Source organism: Ailuropoda melanoleuca, chromosome 7, assembly GCF_002007445.2.
Source record: "Ailuropoda melanoleuca isolate Jingjing chromosome 7, ASM200744v2, whole genome shotgun sequence".
Classification (NCBI taxonomy): domain Eukaryota; kingdom Metazoa; phylum Chordata; class Mammalia; order Carnivora; family Ursidae; genus Ailuropoda; species Ailuropoda melanoleuca.
This window is the reverse complement of record NC_048224.1, coordinates 86171983-86193747: the sequence shown is the minus strand read 5'-3', so window position 1 is coordinate 86193747 and position 21765 is coordinate 86171983. Positions and strand designations below refer to the sequence as shown.

At 36.3% G+C, this 21765-nt stretch overlaps 1 protein-coding gene across 1 annotated transcript in view; it reads left to right on the top strand.

Annotated features, from left to right (window-relative positions):
- Positions 1 to 21765, top strand: part of COG3 (component of oligomeric golgi complex 3) — a 69295-nt gene that overhangs the window by 4084 nt on the left and 43446 nt on the right. Inside the window, exons 2-8 of the mRNA XM_002914968.4 lie at positions 5062 to 5208; positions 6899 to 6960; positions 7980 to 8145; positions 8813 to 8887; positions 10120 to 10212; positions 10932 to 11057; positions 12562 to 12642. Of these exons, the coding sequence (XP_002915014.1) occupies positions 5062 to 5208; positions 6899 to 6960; positions 7980 to 8145; positions 8813 to 8887; positions 10120 to 10212; positions 10932 to 11057; positions 12562 to 12642 (750 nt within the window). The remainder of the gene's footprint in view (positions 1 to 5061; positions 5209 to 6898; positions 6961 to 7979; positions 8146 to 8812; positions 8888 to 10119; positions 10213 to 10931; positions 11058 to 12561; positions 12643 to 21765) is intronic.

The following is a 21765-nucleotide window of genomic DNA, read 5'->3' as shown; positions in this document are numbered from 1 at the left end:
CACAACATTTAGACTATAGACTATATCTGGAGAATCTACCTTCTCCAGTATCTAGAGTTTTCCTATGGTTTTGTTTTCTAAAGTAAATTAGACGATAAATATTTTTTTGGTTCAAGATAACAGACTGAGCACATGTGTATGACACCCTTGGTCCTTTTGACATGATAGTTATATTTGTGTGGCACTCTGAAAAGACAGTATCAGTGAACCTGTAGTTTTGGTAAATTTATGGAAGCTAGGAAGAAAGTACTACCATTTAAAAAATCTTAAGACTTAATTATAAAACAAAGTATAAATATTACTAATTTTGAAGGTCTAAAAAAGAGATGGTATAAATGACAGGATTTGAGATTAAATGTAGAGGAAAATATTGGGGATACTCATTTCTTCATTTTACTTAGTGGGGACCTCAAATTGATGAATTGAGTGAAGACACTGCTATAAATCTGTGTTTTAGAGGGGCGCTTGGGTAGCGCAGTCATTAAGCGTCTGCCTTTGGCTCAGGGCATGATCCCAGCGTTGTGGGATCAAGCCCCACATCAGGCTCCTCTGCTGGGAGCCTGCTTCTTCCTCTCCCACTCCCCCTGCTTGTGTTCCCTCTCTCGCTGGCTGTCTCTCTCTGTCAAATAAATAAATAAAATCTTTAAAAAAAAAATTGGGAGCTTTAAAAAAAAATCTGTGTTTTAGAGTTATGGGGTAATCATCAAAAATATAAAAAATGGTTAAATTGGCTAAAAGTGGAGACTGGGGGAAGGATTTTACTTTTCCGTTACAACTCTCTTGATGATTTAGAATAAAATTATGTTCATGTGTTTTGAATAATTTCTATAAGGGAAGATTAATAAAAATTGCAAATTATCTCTTTCATTCCTTCTTAAGTTCTTCATTCTGCCCTCAAATTCCTTATAAGAATTTCTCAATTATAAACACTGGTGTTGCCTTAGAGAAGAACAGTTGGAAGGATGGAGGAGGAGGAAGACTTAGTTTTTACTTAAATAATGATTCTGTACTCCTGGACTTCTAAAATAATGGGCCTGTTATAGTTTAATGACAGACAGTTACGAATTTAAAGTGAGAGAGTAAAATCCATACTCTGTTGAGAGACAATTGAAAATGATGCATATTAAATGTAAAAGGCAAAATGTGTATAGCATACTATTTTTCAGGTTAAAAAGGTACACTTCCCTTGTATATACATAGGCTATCGAAGGAAGGAGTCATGGGAAACTAGTAACTAATAGCTTCTGAGGGAGGAACTGGATGGTTGGAGAATGGTCCAGGGAAAGGGGGCTTTCACTGAATGTTGGTTAAATTTTGTAACATGTGAATTTATGATATTTTCAAGTAACTATGTTTAAAAGGACTGCTAAGTATATTATAAATGATTCTGGAAGAAGAGGAATTTTACTTTTTATCTGTAATTTGTGGTATATTGCCAAGTGGTATCAGAATTATGTGGTTTAAGACCTCATAAATTCTGATAGGAGAATATGATTATTATGTTTTCATTTTGCAAAACCATGTATGTGGTATCACAACCAGAGTTTTGACATTGATTTACATGACTTTTAAAGATACATTTAAGATCTTTTTTTTCAAAGGGATTGAATTAAGGATAGATATAGGTCTTGGTGGTATCGAAGGACTGAATTTTGCTAGGTCCTCTCTGCGTTTTCAATATTTCAAATGAATGCCGTAGTGTTTACAACATATTTCTTTAATTAGTCACAGTCTACCTTTAAATATTATATTACTTCATGTGTGAATAAGAACCTCACATAGTATGCTCCCAATTCTTCCTTTCTCTTTTTTGGGCTATTGTTGTCATGTATTTTACTTTCACATATGTTTTAAACCCATGATACGTCGATACTGTGTTTGCTTTTGACCTTTATCTGAGTGATTAAAAAATTTAAAAAATTGTCATATGTACCTTTATTTTAGCCATGTCTGGAGCTCTTTAGTTGTTTGCTTTGTTTTGTTTTTAAGATCGAGGTTCCCACCTGGTATTTATGTTCTATCTGCTTTTGAAGAACTGCCTTTAACATTTCTTGTAGTACAGGTCTGCTAGAAATGCATTCTCTCAGCTTTGTTTGAACAGTTTCTATTTCCCTTTCTTTTAAAAAAGCTTTCTAGATAAAGAACTCTGGATTGACAGTTTTTTCCTTTTATCACTTAAAAGATTTGCAAACTTTCTGAAGAGAAGTCTGCTGTAATTCTGCATGTAAAATCTTTTCTCCTTCATCTGCCAAGATTTTCTTTTTAATTTTGTATTTTGGAAGTTTGAATATAATGTGTCTAGATGTGCCTTTGTGTGTGTGTGTGTGTGTGTGTGTGTGTGTGTGTGTGTATTCCGTTTGAGATTCTCTGAGCTTCTCAGAACTGTAGTTTGGTGACTTATTATTTTTGGAAAATTCTCAACTAAAATATTTTTTCTACCCTATTCTCTCCTTTTGGGATTCACATTATACATATAATAGATGATTTGATACCATCCGACTGTTTTTGGATAGTGTGTTCAGTTTGTATTTTCCCACTCTGCTTCCCTGTGTCGTGTTTGCTGTTGGGTGATTATATTGACTGTCTTCAATCACTGATTCTTTAGCTGTGTTGCGTGCACTGATGAATCCATTGCAGCAGCCCCCTCCCCGGCTTTCTTTTACCTTAGCCGAATATCCCTGTTCTTTCTGGTATGTTCTTCAAATCTGAGCCTGATGCACATCTCCCTCCCCTTTTCCCTTTTAGGTATTGTGTAAACATTGATGATAGAATTTTATGTTTGAATTTTTTTTCAATATTTTATTTATTTATTTGTCGGAGAGAGACAGAGCACAAGCAGGGGAGTGACAGGCAGAGCAGGCAGAGCAGGCAGAGCAGGCAGAGGGAGATGAGGCTCCCTACCGAGCAAGGAACCTGATGTGGAACTCGATCCCAGGACCATGGGATCAGGACGCAAGCTGAAGGCAGACAATCAACCCATTGAGCCACCCAGGTGTCCCATATGTTTGAATTTTGTCACAGTCTGTTCAAAAAGAACTACGTATTATTCCTAATGAGATATAATTTTATAAAAATAGCTTATGGACTGTTCTGTTCCCAAGAAGCATTCTAGATTCTGATTTATAGATTTACTTACTTTGTTGCTCATAAAAAGAAGTAGTAATAATATGGTGAATACCAGTAGCTCAGATTTATTGTGTTTACTGTCTGGCAGGCATTATGCTAAGTACATGTAGTATTGTCTCTGGTGGGTTGTCTCCCCCTCTCCAAGGAGCCTGCTTGTTGTTGGTAATTGGGCAACTTCCACAGAGCAGGAGCCCTGGGACTCTGCACAGCTTCTCTGCCTCCGGACTCAAAACTGGAATTGAAATGAAACAGAGGCCCTTTTACCTTCAGAACCCTTGGTGGCAGCACACAGTTGCTGGTGATACTTAAGACTCAAGGTAGATTCTCACAGGATTTGAGAAACTTCGTTCTTACTGTGTCCTTTTATACTGAGGTGTTATGTCACCATTCAGGAAGAATTTACTTGCATAAGTGATGACCTAATAAGATGTATTTACATATACCCACTACCTCGTGGCTCTTGAGTTAGACCCATTTGTGGCGAGAAGACAGATCGAGGACCTTCCTGAGCAGTTTTTTTGTTTTGTTTTGTTTTTGGGTCTGCAGCTTCCTAGCAGCGTAAGAAGCCTGTTTTCCCACACCTGTGTTTCCCCCCTCCCACAATGGCTTCATGATACAGATACTGGAATTCTTTTTTTTCTTTTTAAGATTTTATTTATGTGAGAGAGAGAGAGAGCAAGCACGAGCTCGCGAGCGCATGATGGGGGAGGGGCAGAGGGAGAGGGAGAAGCAGACTCACCACTGAGCAGGGAGCCTCATATGGGGCTTGATCCCAGGATCCTGAGATCATGACCTGACCAACCCAGGCACCCCAGATACTGTAATTCTTATTTTATAGAAAAGAAATTGAGGATTAGAAGTATTAAGTAATTTGCCCATGGTCACACTGCTTATACGTGAGCAGGAGCAGAGTTCAAAGCAGGCTGCGCTATAAGGTGCTTTACCATACCAGAGGGTATGGCTCCACTTGAACTCAGGTATAAAAACGCCTATTTTTAAAGGGTTGTATTTCTAAATTAGTGATGGCGCATTGTGCATCTAGCTTTTTTTTTTAGTTTTGAAGATCAAATACTATCTTCAGATGAAAGTTTATTATCTAAGAAACAGATGGGGGCAATTTCCTAAGGCCCTGGGTCAAGATTTTATACAGGTGGGCCTTAAATGTTATGTCCTAAGGGCTAAAAACTGGAACTGAAATGAAACAGCCCCTTTTTAACTTACCCTACAGCCACACTCCGTTTATTGTAGGTCTAAAAATAGGATGTTTGTGTGACTATAGGTAAATTAACACATGGACTATCTTTAGTAGTAGAGAACTAGAAACTATTGTAGGTCTGATGGCGTCAAAGTGAGGCCTTGTAGGTGGGGCTCTTCTGAAACTGATAGGAAACTCTGAAATTCTTTCTACCCAGTTGTAATTTCAAAATTTGTCACCAAGAAGGTGTGCGTGAAGTGTGCCAGTGGTAGAAATGGCAGAAGGAGATAATTGATAGTTATTGATAATTGATGTGTTGATAGTTAATTCTTGGGTGTAATTTATTTTCTATTAGTGCACATTAATCAGGCCAAGCTTTTTTGTTAGATCCTGGGAAAGGCAAGCTACTTTCAACAGCATACAGGTTTTTGCCTGTGGTGCCAGTTCACAAGAGGTTCAAGTAAGAAAATGTGTGTTGATGAGCACAGATTCACGCCAGTATTAGAAAGGTAACTCAAAAATAATACTTTACTAGTGGTGTGATACCAGTATGACATTCGTATTTTGAGACTAACATTTAATAGAAAGAGCCTAGTTGTATTATTATATGGCATTTATTTACCTCAAATGATTTAATAGAAAACATTCCTTTCTCTTTCAAAGCAGTGAGATGGAATAACAGTCTTGATTTTAGAGAATTTTCAAGTTATTTAAATATTTTTGTGGCTTTTCTTTTGAAGCTTCCAGTTGAAGATTTGTGTAGTATAACATCCCAGTCGCTGCCCATTGCACAGACTTCAGTAGTACCCGAATCTACAGAAGACATTCTTTTGAAGGGTTTCACTTCCTTAGAAATGGAAGAAGAGAGAATTGAAACTGCACAGCAGGTGAATGGCAGTGTTGTTTCTAAGGATATTTGATTATTCTAATATCTCAAGACAGGGTAATAAAAATGTCCTAATTAAAAGTTCTGAACATTTGAAACTCTAGTTAACATCAGATCTTTCTAGAACAATCTTGATTTTGTGTTAGCTGTGGCTGTTTTTTAAGTGTTTTAAATTAACCTATTACCCAATTATACTTGAAATACAGATAAAAATATGATATTCCAAGTTGGATGTTGGTAGCTAGTCATTAGGATTTTAATATTTCATGCACTTTTGACTTCCCACAGTGTATGTTTATGTTAATGTGTCACCCACCCAGCGTGCGTGTGTGTGTGCACATACTCGCACATGCGCGCACGCACATCTCTGCTTGTTGCTGTGTAATTTTCTTTTAAGAATCTAAGTAGTCTCTTCAGATGAATCCTTATAGTTATTTTTCAGTAATTTATATGTGTAGTCTTCCTTTGATTTTTATTTATTCCTAATTACAAAACTAAATGTATAGCAGCTTCTTCTGCCACTTCCCTCATCTCTTTCTGCCCTGTAAAAATCAAAGCCTAGGCATTTACCGAGTAAAACAAAAAGCAAGCATGCTGAATTGCATATGTAGTAAGTCAAGAGGCAGTGCTGCAAAGTGAAATAGAGCTCCACATTTTGAGTTAGGCCAGCCTGGATCTGAAAATCACCTGCATTACTTACCACCTTTGTGAGTTTAGGCAAATTGCTTATTATCTTAGGCTTTTAGTTTTCTAATCTGTAAAACAAGCATGATTGTATACCCATCTCATGGGATTTTTCTGAAAATTAAATAAGATAATGCATATAGTGTACGGCAGGCACACAGTCAATGTTAGTAAATGATAGCTAAGGTACTTGGCAAGCCTTGTATCTTGGGAGAATAAAGCACACCCTTGACTTCAAATCCCACTTGCGAGTTATAGAAGATAGTCTTGTGCTGTGTCAATGAACTTATTTGGACTATTTGAAAAAAAAAAGTCATCTGGGCTAAATTTGTACTTACGTATCTCTCTTTAAATTTTTTAAAAAACCGGTATATTGAGTTATAATATATACACAATAAAATGTACTCATTTTAAGTATATCACTTGATGAGTTTTAACAAGTGTAACTACCACCATGATGAAGATATAAAACATTTCCATCGTCCTTTATTAAGGTCAATCTTCTCCATATCTTTTTAATAATAGAAATTTTTCATGACATTGGTGGGCAGGGCCAGAACTCAAACCCAGGTTTAGCTGATAAAAAAATCCATGTTCTTAAACCACTCTGTTATATTATTTCAGTTTATATTTTTTCATTCTTATTAGATAACATTAATACGTTTACCCAAAAACCCTAAGTTATCCCTTCAAATTGAGCAAAGTAGCAAATACACATTAGCCTCTTTTGAAGGAATATATATTTTTTTACATATTGTATCTTTAATACTCCTTGTTTGACTCTGGATATAGCTAGTGTTTTTAATATTGTTTGCTTTTTCTAGCATGTAGGTATTGATGTGGAATTAAATTGTTATCCCCTGGTTAAAAGTAATTATTAATGTCTCAGCCCCAAGCAATAAGACTTAGATAGTGTCTACCCTTTTGACTTGCTGTTTATCATGTAAGCACTTTTCATTTTTTCTGTTTTAGTTTTGTTGACAATATAATACTCTTTATTTTTCCAGTTTTTCTCATGGTTTGCAAAGCTACAAACTCGGATGGATCAGGATGAAGAAACTAAATATAGGTATGTGGTTCTTGAGTTTGTTGGCTATCCTGATTTTTAAATCACAGTCATCTGCGGCATTTCATAATCGGAACTAAATGAAGGTACAAAGAAAATTCCAATAGCAATATTTTCTTTAAAAAGAGGTAGAGAGGAGTTGTGTGATTAAAAAAATAGTTATATCATAATTAATAGGTGAGGAGGTACAGACATTGGTTTTTAGATAACTCTAGAAAGGCTTGGGGTCAAGTGGGAATTTTACAGGAACTGTAAGAGGTGTTTGTTGCTTTTCTTTAGAAGTAGAGACCCAAGAGATTTTAGGGGTGCCCATCTGGACTGGGAGTAACTATGTTGTTCTGTTTGTGTATATTGATAGCATGGAAGAAATGATGGTGCATAGTTTCTAGCTGATTTGGGGACTGTGGTTTGAGTAACTGCATTTATTTAACATTTATTAAGTGACTGCTATTGCTAGGTAATGTGTTAGGCTCTTTGATACATGGTTCCACTTAATCTTTATAGCAGCTGTGTGAGGAAAGATATTATTTTTCCCATTTTACAAATGTGCAAACTGAGGCCTGAAAGTTTTAAGTAACTTGCCTAATGTCATAGAGACTTGGGCAGAGCTGGGGCTTGTACTCAGGTCTTCTAATTCCAAGTCCAGAATTCTTTCCATGACATCACACCATCATGGGATTTTTGGCATTAAGTGATCTGAGAGATTGACCTACTCCATACCTTGGCATGGCCCTAGTGTCCTAGTTTTTGAAAGTTGAGACAGTGATTTGTTGCCTTACATGTGAAAAGCCAGCTTTTGGCTTCAGGGCTCTTTCCTTTTGTTGCTTATAGTTGCAGTGATTTCCCTCTAAATTCTTGAAAAAGGTGTTAACATACTGTTTGAATATGATAAGCTTTAGTGAATGGTCAGACTTCTTTCCTGAAATTCAAGCATTTGGGGAAAAATGAGACTTTGTTGTTTATTGACTCTGCTTATTGGGGGAAAATATTATTGCCAATCCCCTTTTGGTTCTGTTTTCTAGACAGATGAGGGATTACTTGTCTGGGTTTCAGGAGCAGTGTGATGCTATATTGAATGATGTAAACAGTGCTCTTCAGCATCTGGAATCATTGCAGAAACAGTATCTTTTTGTGTCCAATAAGACAGGGACCCTACATGAAGCCTGTGAACAGCTCCTAAAAGAACAGGTAATTTGCAGAATGGGAGAGGGTTAGTGATTATATTTAATATTTTATTTTTAAGTAGATGAATAGAATTTAGTTGTAATTTCTTTAATGTCTCCAAGTATATATTGAACTCTGCTCCAGATGAGGCCTTGTGTTAAGCATGCACATTGTTACATTGTCAGGCTGTTTTTTATTTTAAATAAGCTTACATTTGTGAAGGGGCAAGGCAAGCTTTCCTAAGCTTTCCTACGTTTTGAACTGTTATATCTCAGCACAATTTCAGAGTGAAGAGAATACATTGGTTTGCTCTGTGCAGTCTTTACTATTGACACTTTTCAAACAAGCACAGTGATTGTAGTAATGGTGGGGTTTATGAAAAGGTGAACTGATCTAGATTGCAGTTAAATTTATGATTTAAAGATAGAACATTTAAGTTACTTTGAGTTTTCTCTGTGTATTTTGTGTGTTTTTTTTAAAAGGCAATAATTGTTTTATAAAAGATATGTAAGTTGCTGTACTAATCATTGCTTATTAGTTCATAATTGCAGAAATCTTTTAACATTAGTCTGAAATTTTATGTCTCACATAAATGTGTCCGTCTGTTATAAATCTATTCAAAGTAATTTTGAGACTGGAGCGTTGATTCTTATGTTCTTACACTGATTCTTTTTCTTTTAAAAAATGCAAGTCGGAACTTGTTGATCTGGCTGAAAACATTCAACAAAAGCTTTCCTATTTTAATGAATTGGAAACTATTAACACAGTAAGCATGTTTTTTTACTTTATGTAAAGTTAATGACCTTATTTTGTATTACCCTTTCTGAATATAATCTTTAAATTTATAAATTGGCCTGAGTGATATTTGAACTTAATAGTTTGCTTGCTGATAGATATTCCTCTTAGTACCCGATGGAGATATCATTACCAGTTCAGATTTTTTTCAAATATGATTTAAGTAGTAGTTCTTAAGTTATATTATTGTTACTAAAATCTGTCAGTTACCACTTACAGTGGTTACCACTTACAGTGTCTTATTTGTAAGCTGTGAAGATTGAAAGAAGGAATATTAAATTTTAAATCTTGCTGTGTTTGTGCTATTATTAGTAATCAAAACATTTTTTAAATTAATCTCATGTTTAGTTTGAAGTATAGTCCTTATAATGCATGCTTGTATCCCAAAGTAATAGTCTCATTTAAAACTGCTGTGTAAATTATATTCCTATGTTTTTCTGGCTCATAAATTAAACATAATTACTACATATAAATTATTAAAATTATTAAATTAATCATAATTATTATGGGTTACTAGGAGCTAGTTAACAATGGAATACAAGGAAATCATTCATTGCCAAGTTGTCAAGATAAGAAATAATTGGCTGGTTTTTTTTACATTTTTACATACATTACTTGTATTCATTAAAGACGTATGTTATATAGTTTTATGTATTCTAATGTGTAATTTTATATATTAAGTACTAAATATTTGTTATATATTACTTGTATTTATACTTATATTATTATTACTTGTATATATTTTTATATACATTTACTTATATTTTACTTATATGTTTTACTTTTGTAATATGACTGCTAAACATGGTATGACTGCTAGTTAATCCTTTAACTTTGAGAAAATCAGCAGCGTTTGAAAATAGGAAATTTGTGTTTGTTATAAAGTACTAGAAAATAGGAAATCTAGGTAGTTAATATGTTATTTTAGTATAACATTGTATAATGGGGTAATATAAATATTTGTTAATTTATAAAGAGCCCCCTTAAAGCTCATTAGGAATAAACTGAATTAAATCAGTATTTTTTTTTGTCCTTTATTATTACACATGGGCTATATTTGAGGATATTTTGGTGATTTTTAAAATGTAAAGATATTAGTATGACTATGTTATAGCCTAATGGGAAATATGTTAATTCTAATACATAATTTTCAACTTTTGTCTGTATATTTTTTGTGAATTAAAATTTTTTTTTTCCTTGAAGAAATTGAATTCTCCTACGTTGTCTGTTAATAGTGAAGGATTTATACCTATGCTGGCCAAGTTAGATGATTGTATAACATATATCTCATCACATGTAAGTCATGGTATTTCTGTATATTTTTAAGAAATCTTAATGTCCCTATTGTATCATTTCTTATGCTATACAGTAATTATTTCTTTTGAAGGGAAAAATGTATCTGTAATATACTTGAAGAAAGACTGTAGTAAATTCTTAGTTGTTGTCAGTAGTGATGTAAAAAAAAGTACTTTGAGTTGCTGAGACAACCCCTGGAATAGAAAGAGGTCTTTGTTGACGCAGTTTTATCCCACCTAAAATGATGTGTAATTTTTAGGCTGTTGACTTCCTGTTGTTTTAGATACTTCTTTGGAAACAAAAAGTGTTACTTGGGAAGAAATAAAGGAATAGGCCCTTTGATTTAATCACCCTCTTTCTATCCCCCAAGGATTTATAACTGTACAGGTTTCCCCCACTACCTGAAAGTAGAATGTTCTATGAAACCTTTTGTAAGCCAATAATGGCATGAAGTGAAGAAGCAGTTACCATTTCAGGAAAGTGAAAATCCTTTTTGGATTTCTTTTGGTTAGTGAAAACAGGTACTATTGTAGGTCTTTTGTAAAAATCAAGTGGCATAAAGTGAACTTTTCGTTGGGCAGGTGTGAGGGAGTGACAGCCTGTATTTGTCTTTGCCAAGCTTATGATCTGTATAAGACCATTAAAGGGCAGGTTTGTTTTCATAGTTTACTCTGTGTATGTTTGTTTCCTCTTTGTAAATCTTTCCCTTTCCTTTATAGCCAAATTTTAAAGATTATCCTGTATATTTGCTGAAGTTTAAGCAATGTCTTTCTAAAGCTTTGCACCTTATGAAGACATACACTGTGAACACACTACAAAACCTCACAAACCAGTTATTAAAAAGGGTGAGTTAACTGGTGAAGTGTTTTTTTCTTTTCTTTTTCTTTTTTAATTCATTTATCTTCCATAATCTAAGTGTGAGATTAGTAATTAGTAACTATAAAAACTTTTTTTTTTTACCTTTTGTTAAATAAGAATATGCATCAGCTTTACTTGTAATAGAAAAAAGGCTGTATTATATCTGTCCATCAGAATCTTATTTTCAAAGAATATTTAATAGTGTGAGAAGTACTCACTACTATATGGTAAATGATAAGATTCGAACTATTTGTCACTTAAAACATTTTCTTATCTAATTCATGAAAATATTGGAAGGAAATACACCAGAATGATTAAAGTGGTTCTATCTTAGTGGTGGGATTACATATGATGGATACTTTGAATTTGTTTCTTTATGTATGGCGGATAATTTTCTGTGTTTAGCAGATGTATTTTTATTGAGTGCCTTCTCAGTGCTTGGCATTGTACTGGGAACCGTACAGTAGTGAGAAGGAGCCAGCAAATCCCCTGCGCTCATGGAGCTTATATTCAGGAGAAGTAATCAGTGAAGAAGGAAACAAACAAATTGATCAATTACAGGTGGAGTGAGCAAGCTATGTGGAAATTGAGCACAGTGTTATGTTAGATAATTACGAGTAGAGCTAGCTAAGATGGTTATTGAACACATTTCTTTCATAAGAAAATCATAAAGATTATGCATTTTATTTTTTAAGCTCACTTTCTAAAGAACATGGAATGTCTTCTTGAACTTTCAGTTAAAAGCCACTGATTTTGGGGTTGCAGTTTACTGTTCACATTGCTCTTGGCTGATATGAAGGCCAGACTATAATTTATTCTCTTTTGTAAAATTTTTAATAAGTTTACAGACTTAATACCTAGTTAGTACTAGCACCTACTGTGTACTAGTAGCTAGTGCTTTACCGTTGAGTTGCATAAAACCTTTGTGAGTACATGTTTTTGGTTTTTTTAAAGATTTTATTTATTCATTTGAAAGAGAGAGCACAAGCAGGGGGAGTGGGAGAGGGAGAAGCGGGCTCCCCCTGAGCAGGGAGCCTGATGCGGGGCTCCATCCCAGGACCCTAGGATTACGACCTGAGCCAAAGGCAGATGCTTGACCAGCTGAGCCACCCAGTTGCCCTTTATGAGTGTATGTTATCACCATTTAACAGATACACTGAATCTCAGAGAGGCCCAGTGATTTGGCCAATATCCTACTGTTAGTAAGTGACTGAGTATGAATTTGAATTCAAGTGTGTTTAGTACCAAAGTTCATGTAACATAGTGTAAATTTTAATTATAAAGAGGAAGGAGATGACAGCACCATGTAAATATTTCTCATTTGTAGCAATAATACTAATATGTAATCTCTCTTTGAGATTTTTCCTGCTAAGCTTTTCGTTGGTATATAGGCCAAGCAGTAGCTGTTTGAAATGGTTGGTGTCACATTTTCTGAATAATTATTTGTTCGCTAATTATCTTCCTTCCCTCTCCTCCCCCATGTCTCTTTAGGATCCTTCATCTGTACCTAATGCAGACAATGCCTTCACATTATTTTATGTGAAATTTCGAGCTGCTGCTCCCAAAGTCAGAGTAAGTCTACTGACATAAATAGGATATTACTGTGAACTTCATTTAGCTAGCCCTTTTGAAGTTCTACTGTATGTTAGGCCCTTTGCGTATCCCAGGAAATGAACACTAATGAAAGGTAGGCACTGTCCTTCCACATAACCTTCGTGATGTCTTAAGAGCACAGCGCAGAAAATACTTGGCTCTTCCTGTGATGCTCAGGGAAGGATTCTAGATGGAAGTGGTATTTGAGCTTAAAATGCTCAGTGGACTGGATGGAATTAATGAGGGTGTTTTATACAGAGAGAACAGGAGGTATAGGGATGGTTGTAGAGACATATATTTTGGGAGAACTTGTAACTTGTTATGATCAAAATACAGGACATTAATAGGGTGCAGTTGGGCAAAAAGACAGGAAAGATGGCAGGGATCCTTTCACAAGGGGTATCACGTGTCGTGCTAATTCAGGAAAAGTGGACAGCTAATGAAGTATTTTATTGTATATATTTATTTATTTTAAAGATTTAGTTAGAGCAAGCAAGTGAGGGGAGGGGTAGAGGGAGGCAGAATCTCTAGCAGATTCCCTGCTGAGTTCGGAGCTTGACATGGGGCTCTAATTAGTGAAGTATTTTAAAGAGGAAAATGATTTGGTCACATCTACCAATTCTTTCGATTAAGGATGCACTAGGAAGAAAGGATTATAGTGAAAAGAGATTTGAGACAGGGAGGCCTGATTAACAAGGAAGATTTTGCAGTAGTCCATGGGAAATAGGGGTTGATAAGGTGTTGGTAGTATATTCTTGAGGTGGGGAACATGTGCCTTCTTTATTCTCCTTAGCAAGTGCCTGGTACATAAAGGAATGCACTAAATATTTATCTTGATTAAGTGATTGGAAATGGAGGGTGCAGAAAGTAGATATAAGTGTTAATATTTACACATTTAATATATCCAAGATAAAGTTGACTGGAGCTGGTACATGTATCTTTTTTTCTACTCATTGTGAAGATACTAGAAAGAGTAGTCTACTTTTGCTGCCTCTGACTCTTGCTATTTCCCTCTTGAGAGTCAGTTGAAGGATTTTTTTTTTTTTTAATTTAAATTTCAGTTAACATACAGTGCAATGTTGGTTTCTGGAGTAGAATTCAGTGATTCATCACTTACATACAACACGGTGCTCATCACAACAAGTGCCCTCCTTAATGCCCACCACCCATCTAGCTTTTCCCCCATCCATCTCCCTCCATCACCCCTCAGTTTGTTCTCTATTGTTGAGTCTCTTATGGTGTGTTTCCCTCTTTCTTTTTTTCCCTTTTTCTGCTTCCCATATGTTCATCTTGTTTTCTTTCTTAAATTCTACATATGAGTGAGATTATAGGTATTTTTCTGTGACTGACTTGTTTCACTTAGCATTATTTCACTCTAGCTCCATCCATGTCATTGCAAATGGCAAGATTTCATTTCTTTTGATGGCTGAGTAGTAGTCCATTTTGTGTGTGTGTGTGTGTGTGTATGTATGTATTTATCCATTCATCATTTGGTGGACATTTAGGCTCTCTCCATAGTTTGGCTATTGTTGATAATGCTGCTACAAACATCAGAAAGGTGTGTACCCCTTTGAATCTATATTTTTGTATCCTTTGGGTAAGTACCTAGTAGTGCAATTCCTGGATTGGAGGGTAGTTCTATTTTTAATTTTTTTTAAAGATGTTATTTATTTATTTGGCAGAGAGAGAGACAGCCAGCGAAGAGGGAACACAAGCAGGGGGAGTGGGAGAGGAAGAAGCAGGCTCCTAACAGAGCAGGGAGCCCGATATGGGGCTTGATTCCAGGACCCTGGGATCACGCCCTGAGCCGAAGGCAGAAGCTTAACTACTGAGCCACCCAGGTTCCCCTATTTTTAATTTTTTGAGGAACTCCACACTGTTCTCCAGAGTGGCTGCACCAGTTTGCATTCCCACCAACAGTGTAAGAGGGTTCCCCTTTCTCCACATCCTCACCAACACCTGTTGTTTCTTCTGTTGTTAATTTTAGCCATTCTGACAGGTGCGAGGTAATATCTCATCATGGTTGTGGTTTGTATTTCCCTCATGATGAGCGATGTTGAGCATCTTCTCATGTGTCTGTTAGCCATCTGGATGTCCTCTTTGGAAAAATGTCTGTTCATGTCTTCTGTCCATATCTTAACTGGATTATTATTATTGTTACTATTATTTTGGTTGTTGAGTTTGGTAAGTCCTTTATTGATTTTGGGAGTAACCCTTTATCAGATATGCGGTTTGCAAATATCTTCTCCCATTCTGTAGGCTGCATTTTAGTTTTGTTGATTGTTTCCTTTGCTGTGCAGAAGCTTTTTATCTTGATGAAGTCCCATTAGTTTATTTTTGCTTTTGTTTCCCTTGCCTCCAGAGACGTTTCTAGTAGGAAGTTTCTATCGCTGAGGTCAGAGAGGTTGTTGCCTGTGTTCTCTAGGATTTTGATGGTTTCCTGTCTCACATTTACATCTTTCATCCATTTCGAATTTATTTTTGTGTATGGTGTAAGAAAGTGGTCCAGTTTCATTCTTCTGCATGTTGCTCTCCAGTTTTCGTAGCACCATTTGTTGGAGAGACAGTCTTTTTTCCATTGGATATTTTTTCCTGCTTTGTTGAAGAGTAGTTGACCATATAGTTATGGATCCCGTTCTGGGTTCTCTATTCTGTTCCATTGATCTATGTGTCTGTTTTGTGCCAGTTCCATACTGTCTTGATGATTACAGCTTTGTAATATAGGTTGGAATCCGGAATCGTGATGCCTCCAGTTTTGTTTTTCAGAATTGCTTTGGCTATTTGGGGTCTTTTGTGGTTTCATACAAACTTTCAGATTGTTTGTTCTAGGTTTGTGAAAAATTCTGTTGGAATTTTGATAGGGATTGCATTAAATGTATAGATTCCTTTGGGTAGTAAAGGCATTTTAACAATGTTTTTTCTTCTAATCCATGAGAATGGAATGCTTTTCCATTTCTCTGTGTCCTCTTCAATTTCTTTTGTAAGTGTTCTATGGTTTTCAGAGTACAGATCTTTTAACTCTTTAGTTAGGGTTATTCCTAGGTATCTTACTGTTTTTCGTGCAGTTGCAAGTTGGAGTGATTTCTTTTTTTTTTTTTTAAATGATTTTTTATTATATTATGTTAGTCACCATACAGTACATCCCTGGATTCCGATGCAAAGTTCGATGCTCCATCAGTTGCGTAGGAGTGATTTCTTGATTTCTTTTTCTGCTGTTTCATTATTGGTGTATAGAAATGCAACAGATTTCTGCACATTGATTTTATATCCTGCAACTTTGCTGAATTCATGTATACTAGGAATTTTTTGGTGGAGTCTTTTGGGTTTTCTACATAGAGTATCATGTTTTCTGTAGATAGTGAAAGTTTGACTTCTTCCTTGCTGATTTGGATGGCTTTTATTTCTGTTGTCTGATTGCTGAGACTAAGACTTCCAGTACTATGTTAAATAGTAATGGTGAGAGTGGACATCCTTGTCTTGTTCCTTACCGTAGGGGAAAGGCTGTCAGTTTTTCCCCATTGAGGATGATATCAGCCGTGGGTCTTTCATATATGGGCTTTATGATGTGGAGGTATGTTCCATCTATCCCTGCTTTGTTGAGGTTTTTATCAGGAAAGGATGCTGTATTTTGTCAAATGCTTTTTCTGCTTCTGTTGACAGAATCATATGGTTCTTTTCCTTTGTTTCATTAATGTGGTGTATCACATTGATTGATTTGTGAGTATTGAACCACCCCTGTAGCCCAGGAATAAATCCCACTTAATTGTGGTGAGTAGTTCTTTTAATGCACTGTTGAATTCGATTTGCTGGTATTTTACCGGAATTTTTTGCATCTATGCTCCTCAGGGATATTGGGATCATCAGGGATATTCTCCTTTTTAGTGGTGTGTCTGGTTTTAGAATCACACTAATGCTGGCTTTGTAGAGTAAGTTTGGAAATTTTCCTTCCATTGCTATTTTTTGGAACAGTTTGAGAAGAATATGTATTAGCTCTTCTTTAAATGCCTGATAGAATTCCGTTGGGAAGCCATCTGGACCAGGACTTTCGTTCATTGGGAGATTTTTGATTACATTCAATTTCTTTGCTGGTTATGGGTCTGTTCTAATTTTCTGTCCTGTTTCAGTTTTGGCGATTTGTAAGTTTCTAGGAATTTGTCCATTTCTTCAGGTTGCCCAGTTTGTTGGCATATAATTTTTCATAGTATTCTCTTAAAATTGTTTGTATTTCTGTGGTATTGGTTGTGATTACTTTCATTCATGATTTTATCTATTTGGGTCCTTTCTCTCTCTCTCTCTCTCTTTGATAAGTCTGACTAGGGATTTATCAATTTTCTTAATTAAGAGCCAGCTCTTAGTTTTGTTCATCCATTCTGCTGTTTTCATTTGTTTGTTTCTATGAAATTGTTTATATCTGCTCCAGTCTTATTATTACCCTTCTTCTGCTGGCTTTAGGGTTTATTTGCTGTTTTCTAGCTCCCTTAGGTGTAAGGTCAGGTTGTGTATTTGAAACTTTTCTTGCTTCTTGAGATAGGCCTGTGTTGCAGTATACTTCCTGCTTAGGACTGCCTTTGCTGCATCCCAAAGGTTTTGGACTGTTGTGTTTTAATTTTCATTTGCCTCTGTGTACTTTTTTATTTCTTCTTTAATTTTCCAGGTCATGCATTCATTCTTTAGTAGGATGTTCTTTAACCTCCATGTATTTGAGGTCTTTCCAAATTTTTCCTTGTGGTTGACTTCATGTTTCATAGCGTTGTGGTCTGAAAATATGCATCGTATAATCTCGATCTTTTTGTACTTGTTGAGGGCTGATTTGTGACCCAGTATGTAATTTGTTCTGGAGAATGTTCCGTGTGTCCTTGAAAAGAATGTGTATTCTGCTGCTTTAGGATGAAATGTTCTGAAAATATCTGTTAAGTCCATCTAGTCCAGTGTGTCATTTAAAGCCCTTGTTGCCTTGTTGATTTTCTGCTTAGGTGATCCGTTCATTGCTGTAAGTGGGGTTTTAAAGTCCCCTACTATTATTGTATTATTATCAGAGAGTTTCTTTATATTTATTATTAACTGATTTATATATTTGGGTGCTCCCAAGTTGGGGGCATAAATATTTACAATTGTTAGATCTTCTTGATGGGTAGATCTCTTAATTATGATATAATGCCCTTCTTTTTTTTTTTTTTTTTAAGGATTTATTTATTTGACAGAGTTAGAGACAGCCAGTGAGAGAGGGAACACAAGCAGGGGGAATGGGAGAAGAAGAAGCAGGCTTCCAGCAGAGGAGCCTGATATGGGGCTTGATCCCAGAACACTGGGATCATGTCCTGAGCTGAAGGCAGACGCTTGACGACTGAGCCACCCAGGCGGATATAATGCCCTTCTTTATCTCTTGTAGTAGTTTTTGTTTTAAAATCTAGTTTGTTTGTTGTAAGTATGGCTACTCTGGCTTTCTTTTGATGCCCATTAGCATGATAGATGGTTCTCCATCCCCCCACTTTGAAACTGCAGGTGTCCTTAGGTCTAAATGAGTCTCTTGGAGGCAGTAAATAGATAGGTCTTGTTTTTTTACCCATTCTGATACCCTGTGTCTTTTCATTAGAGCATTTAGTCCATTTACATTCAGAGTGATTATTTTTTTATTTTTAAATTTATTTTTAGAAATTTTATTTATTAGAGTTTGAACAAGAGGTGGGAAGGGGCAGAGGGAGAGAGAGAGAGACAGACAGACTCCCTGCTGAGCAGGAAGCCCGACACGGGGCTTGATCTCAGGACCTGGAGATCATGACCCCAGCCAAAGGCAGATGCTCAACTGACTGAGCTGCCCAGGTGCCCCTAAATTCACAGTGATTATTGAAAGATATGAATTTAGTGCCATTGTGTTACTTGGAGAGTTGGTGTCTCTGGTGATGTTTTCTGGTCCTTTCTAGAGTTTGTTGCTTTTGGTCTTTTTTCCCCCTCCACTCAAAGAGTCCTCTTTAAACTTTCTTTTAGGGCTGGTTTAGTTGTCACGAACTCCTTTAGTTTTTGTTTGCCTGGGAAACTATCTTTCCAATTGTGAATGACAGCCTTTTTGGATAAAGAATTCTTCACTGCATATTTTTCCTATTCGGCACGTTGAATATTTCTTGAGACTCTCTTCTGGCCTGCGAAGTTTCTGTGGACACATCTGCTGTTGACTTGATCTGTTGTCCCTTGTAGGTTAAGGACGTTTCCCCCCTTGCTTCTTTCAGGATTCTTTCCTTGTCTGTGTATTTTGTGAATTTGACTATAATATGCCTTGGCAACGGCCAGCTTTTGTTTAATTTAATGGGAGTTCTCTGTGCTGCTTGGATTTTGATGTCTCTGTCCTTCCCCAGATTAGGGAAGTTTTCAGCATAATTTATTTGAATAAACCTGCTTCTTTTTCTCCCTCATAGTCTTCTGGGACTCCTATGATATGAATGTTAATACATTTTAATAAGTCACTGAGTTTCCCCTCTTCTTTCTTCATTATTTTTCAAAATTTTATCTTCTCTATCACTGATTCACTCCTCTGATCCATCCATCCTTGTTTTTATTACTTCCATTTGGGTTTGCATCTTGGTTATAGCATCTTTAATTTTGGCCTGACTAGATTTTAGTTCTTTTATCTCTGCAGTAAGGGATCTCTAGTGTCTTCTATGCTTTTTTCAAGGCCGTCTAGTATTCTTATAATAATAGTTTCAAATTCTAGTTCAGATATCTTACTTATATTTGTATTGACTAAATCCCTGGCTGTGAGCCCTATTTCCTATTCTTTCTTTTGGGGTGAATTTCTCCATCTTGTCATTTTGTCCAGAAAAGAAAAGAAGGGAGAAAAAACCCCCAAAATAAACAAAAACCCAAAAACCAAATAAACTAGATCCTGGGTGTATTTTAGTCTGCTTGTTAAAAGAATCTGTGTCCCAAAATAAAAAAAAGAAAGAAAGAAAGAAAATGGAAAATAAACAAAAAATTAAAAAAAAATAAATAAAAAATTAAAAAATTAATAATAAAAAATAAGGAATTGAAAAAATAAGAAAATAAATGAAAAAATAAGAATAAAAAATAAAGAATAAAATTAAAAAAGAAGTTAGATTCTATTTCCCCAAGAGCTGAAGCTTTGCAGCCATCTATGATCAGACTTGGTGCAAGTGAGTTGTTTGTCTTCTGGGAGAGGGGCCTGCTGCCCTGATTCTCAGGCGGTCTTGTTTCAGTGGAAATGTGCCTCCGGGGTGCAGGAGTTTGGGGCTTGGTGTGTGCTGCTCGAACCTCCACTAGGTGGTGCTGTTTTGCTCCCTGAAGGCTTTCATCACTGACCGCCCAGGATGGATATGGTGGTACCCTGTTCTTAGCTGAAAGTTTGTGCCGCTCCTCTTCAGTGAGCCTTCACAGAAGAGCAGTCAGTCACCACTCTTTGTCCTCAGTTTCCATCTGAACCCTGTGTTCACCGTGCCTGTGTCTGAGCTTTTTTATCTCAGGGGCACGACTGAGTTTCAAAACTCCAAAATTTTAGGAACTCCCCTGGTGCAGACCTGTGCTATTCCTCCCGGGGAGGGTCTTGCCCCGCTTTTGTCATTTGCTGACAGGTCTCAGGAGAGTGGTCACATGACTGCGCAATTTATGGCAAAACAGAGTAGAAAACTGGTACCAAGACCTGCTGCTCTCAGCTGGTTTCTACGCTCCTCTGCCTGGGAACAGTGGCACCACCCCTTCTTCTTGTGACACAGGGGATCCTCAGACCAAGATGTCACTCCTGGGATTCTGCCCACTTTGCCACCCGAGCACCCTGAAGCCAGGCACGTCCCCCATGGTAGAGGACTTCGGAAAGTTTAGATTTTGTGCTCTGCTGCTTCTAATACTCTACAGTAGGCTCGGTAAGCAGGCCTCCCTCCCTGCCTCCTTACCAATAGTTACATCTCTTCCAGGTCAGCTCTCTGCACCTGCTACCTTCCAAAGGTTGGTTGCTTTTCTACTTGTAGATTTGCAGTTTTTTGTCTCTCAGACTTCCAGTTGATTTCTTGGGCTTTCAGAATGACTTGATAACTATCTGGCTGTGTTTGCGGGTCAGGACAAGCATAGGGTCTCCCTACTCCTCTGCCAACCTAACTCCTCCCTCAGTTTTTTGTTTTTTTGAAATAAGAGAAACTCGGTCTTATTCATAGAAGATATAGGAGAAGAGTGGTTCACTGATGGTATAAGGTTTAGATTGTGCCTGATTGGTTGCTTTTGCTTTGCAGTCAAATACCAGTGGTAAAAATTGGGTTAGAAAAGAAATGGTATAGTTAGTTAAGTGTGATATAGCTCAGTGTGGTAGGTGAATATAAAATGATTATATAATTATCAGTGGCTTTCCTACATGCCATTTACCAATGGTAGCCAATTGATATATGTGATGGAGTCCTATTTATATTAGCGACAGATAGCATAAAAATACTTACCTAGAAATAACTTTAATGGAAATGCAAGGATGAAGAAAATGACAAAACTAGACAGAAAATTATAAGAGATTGAACAAATGATAAGTTTCTCTTGTTCCTGGTGAAGGAGACTTAATTTTTTATTTTTTGTTTTTTTTAAAGGTTTTATTTATTTGTTTGTGAGAGAGAGTGCACAGGCAGGGGGAGCAGCAAGCAGGCAGAGGGAGAAACAGGCTCTCTCCTGAGCAAGGAGCCTGATGCAGGGTTCAATCCCAGGACCCTAGGATCGTGACCTGAGCTGAAGGCAAATGCTTAACTGACTGAGCCCATCCAGGCATCCCGAGACTTAATTTTTTAAATGTCAGTTCCTCCTAATATAATTTATTGGTCAGATAAAATATTAACAAAAATTCCAATGGAATTTCTTTTTTGGATGATGCTAAAATTCGTCTGGTATACTAAATAAGCAATACTGATTTGTACAAGTAAATTTGAAAAATACATTGATACTGATTCAGTAATTCTTTGATGGATCATTGGAATGAGAAATTCTAGAACTTAATATGTAGAGAAATCAATCTCAAATCAGAGAGGAAGAGTTAGAGTTTTCTACATAGTATTGGGAAGATTTGCTAAGTATTTGGGGAAATTAAGCTCTTCACTTTATAACATTACCAAAATACATTCTAAG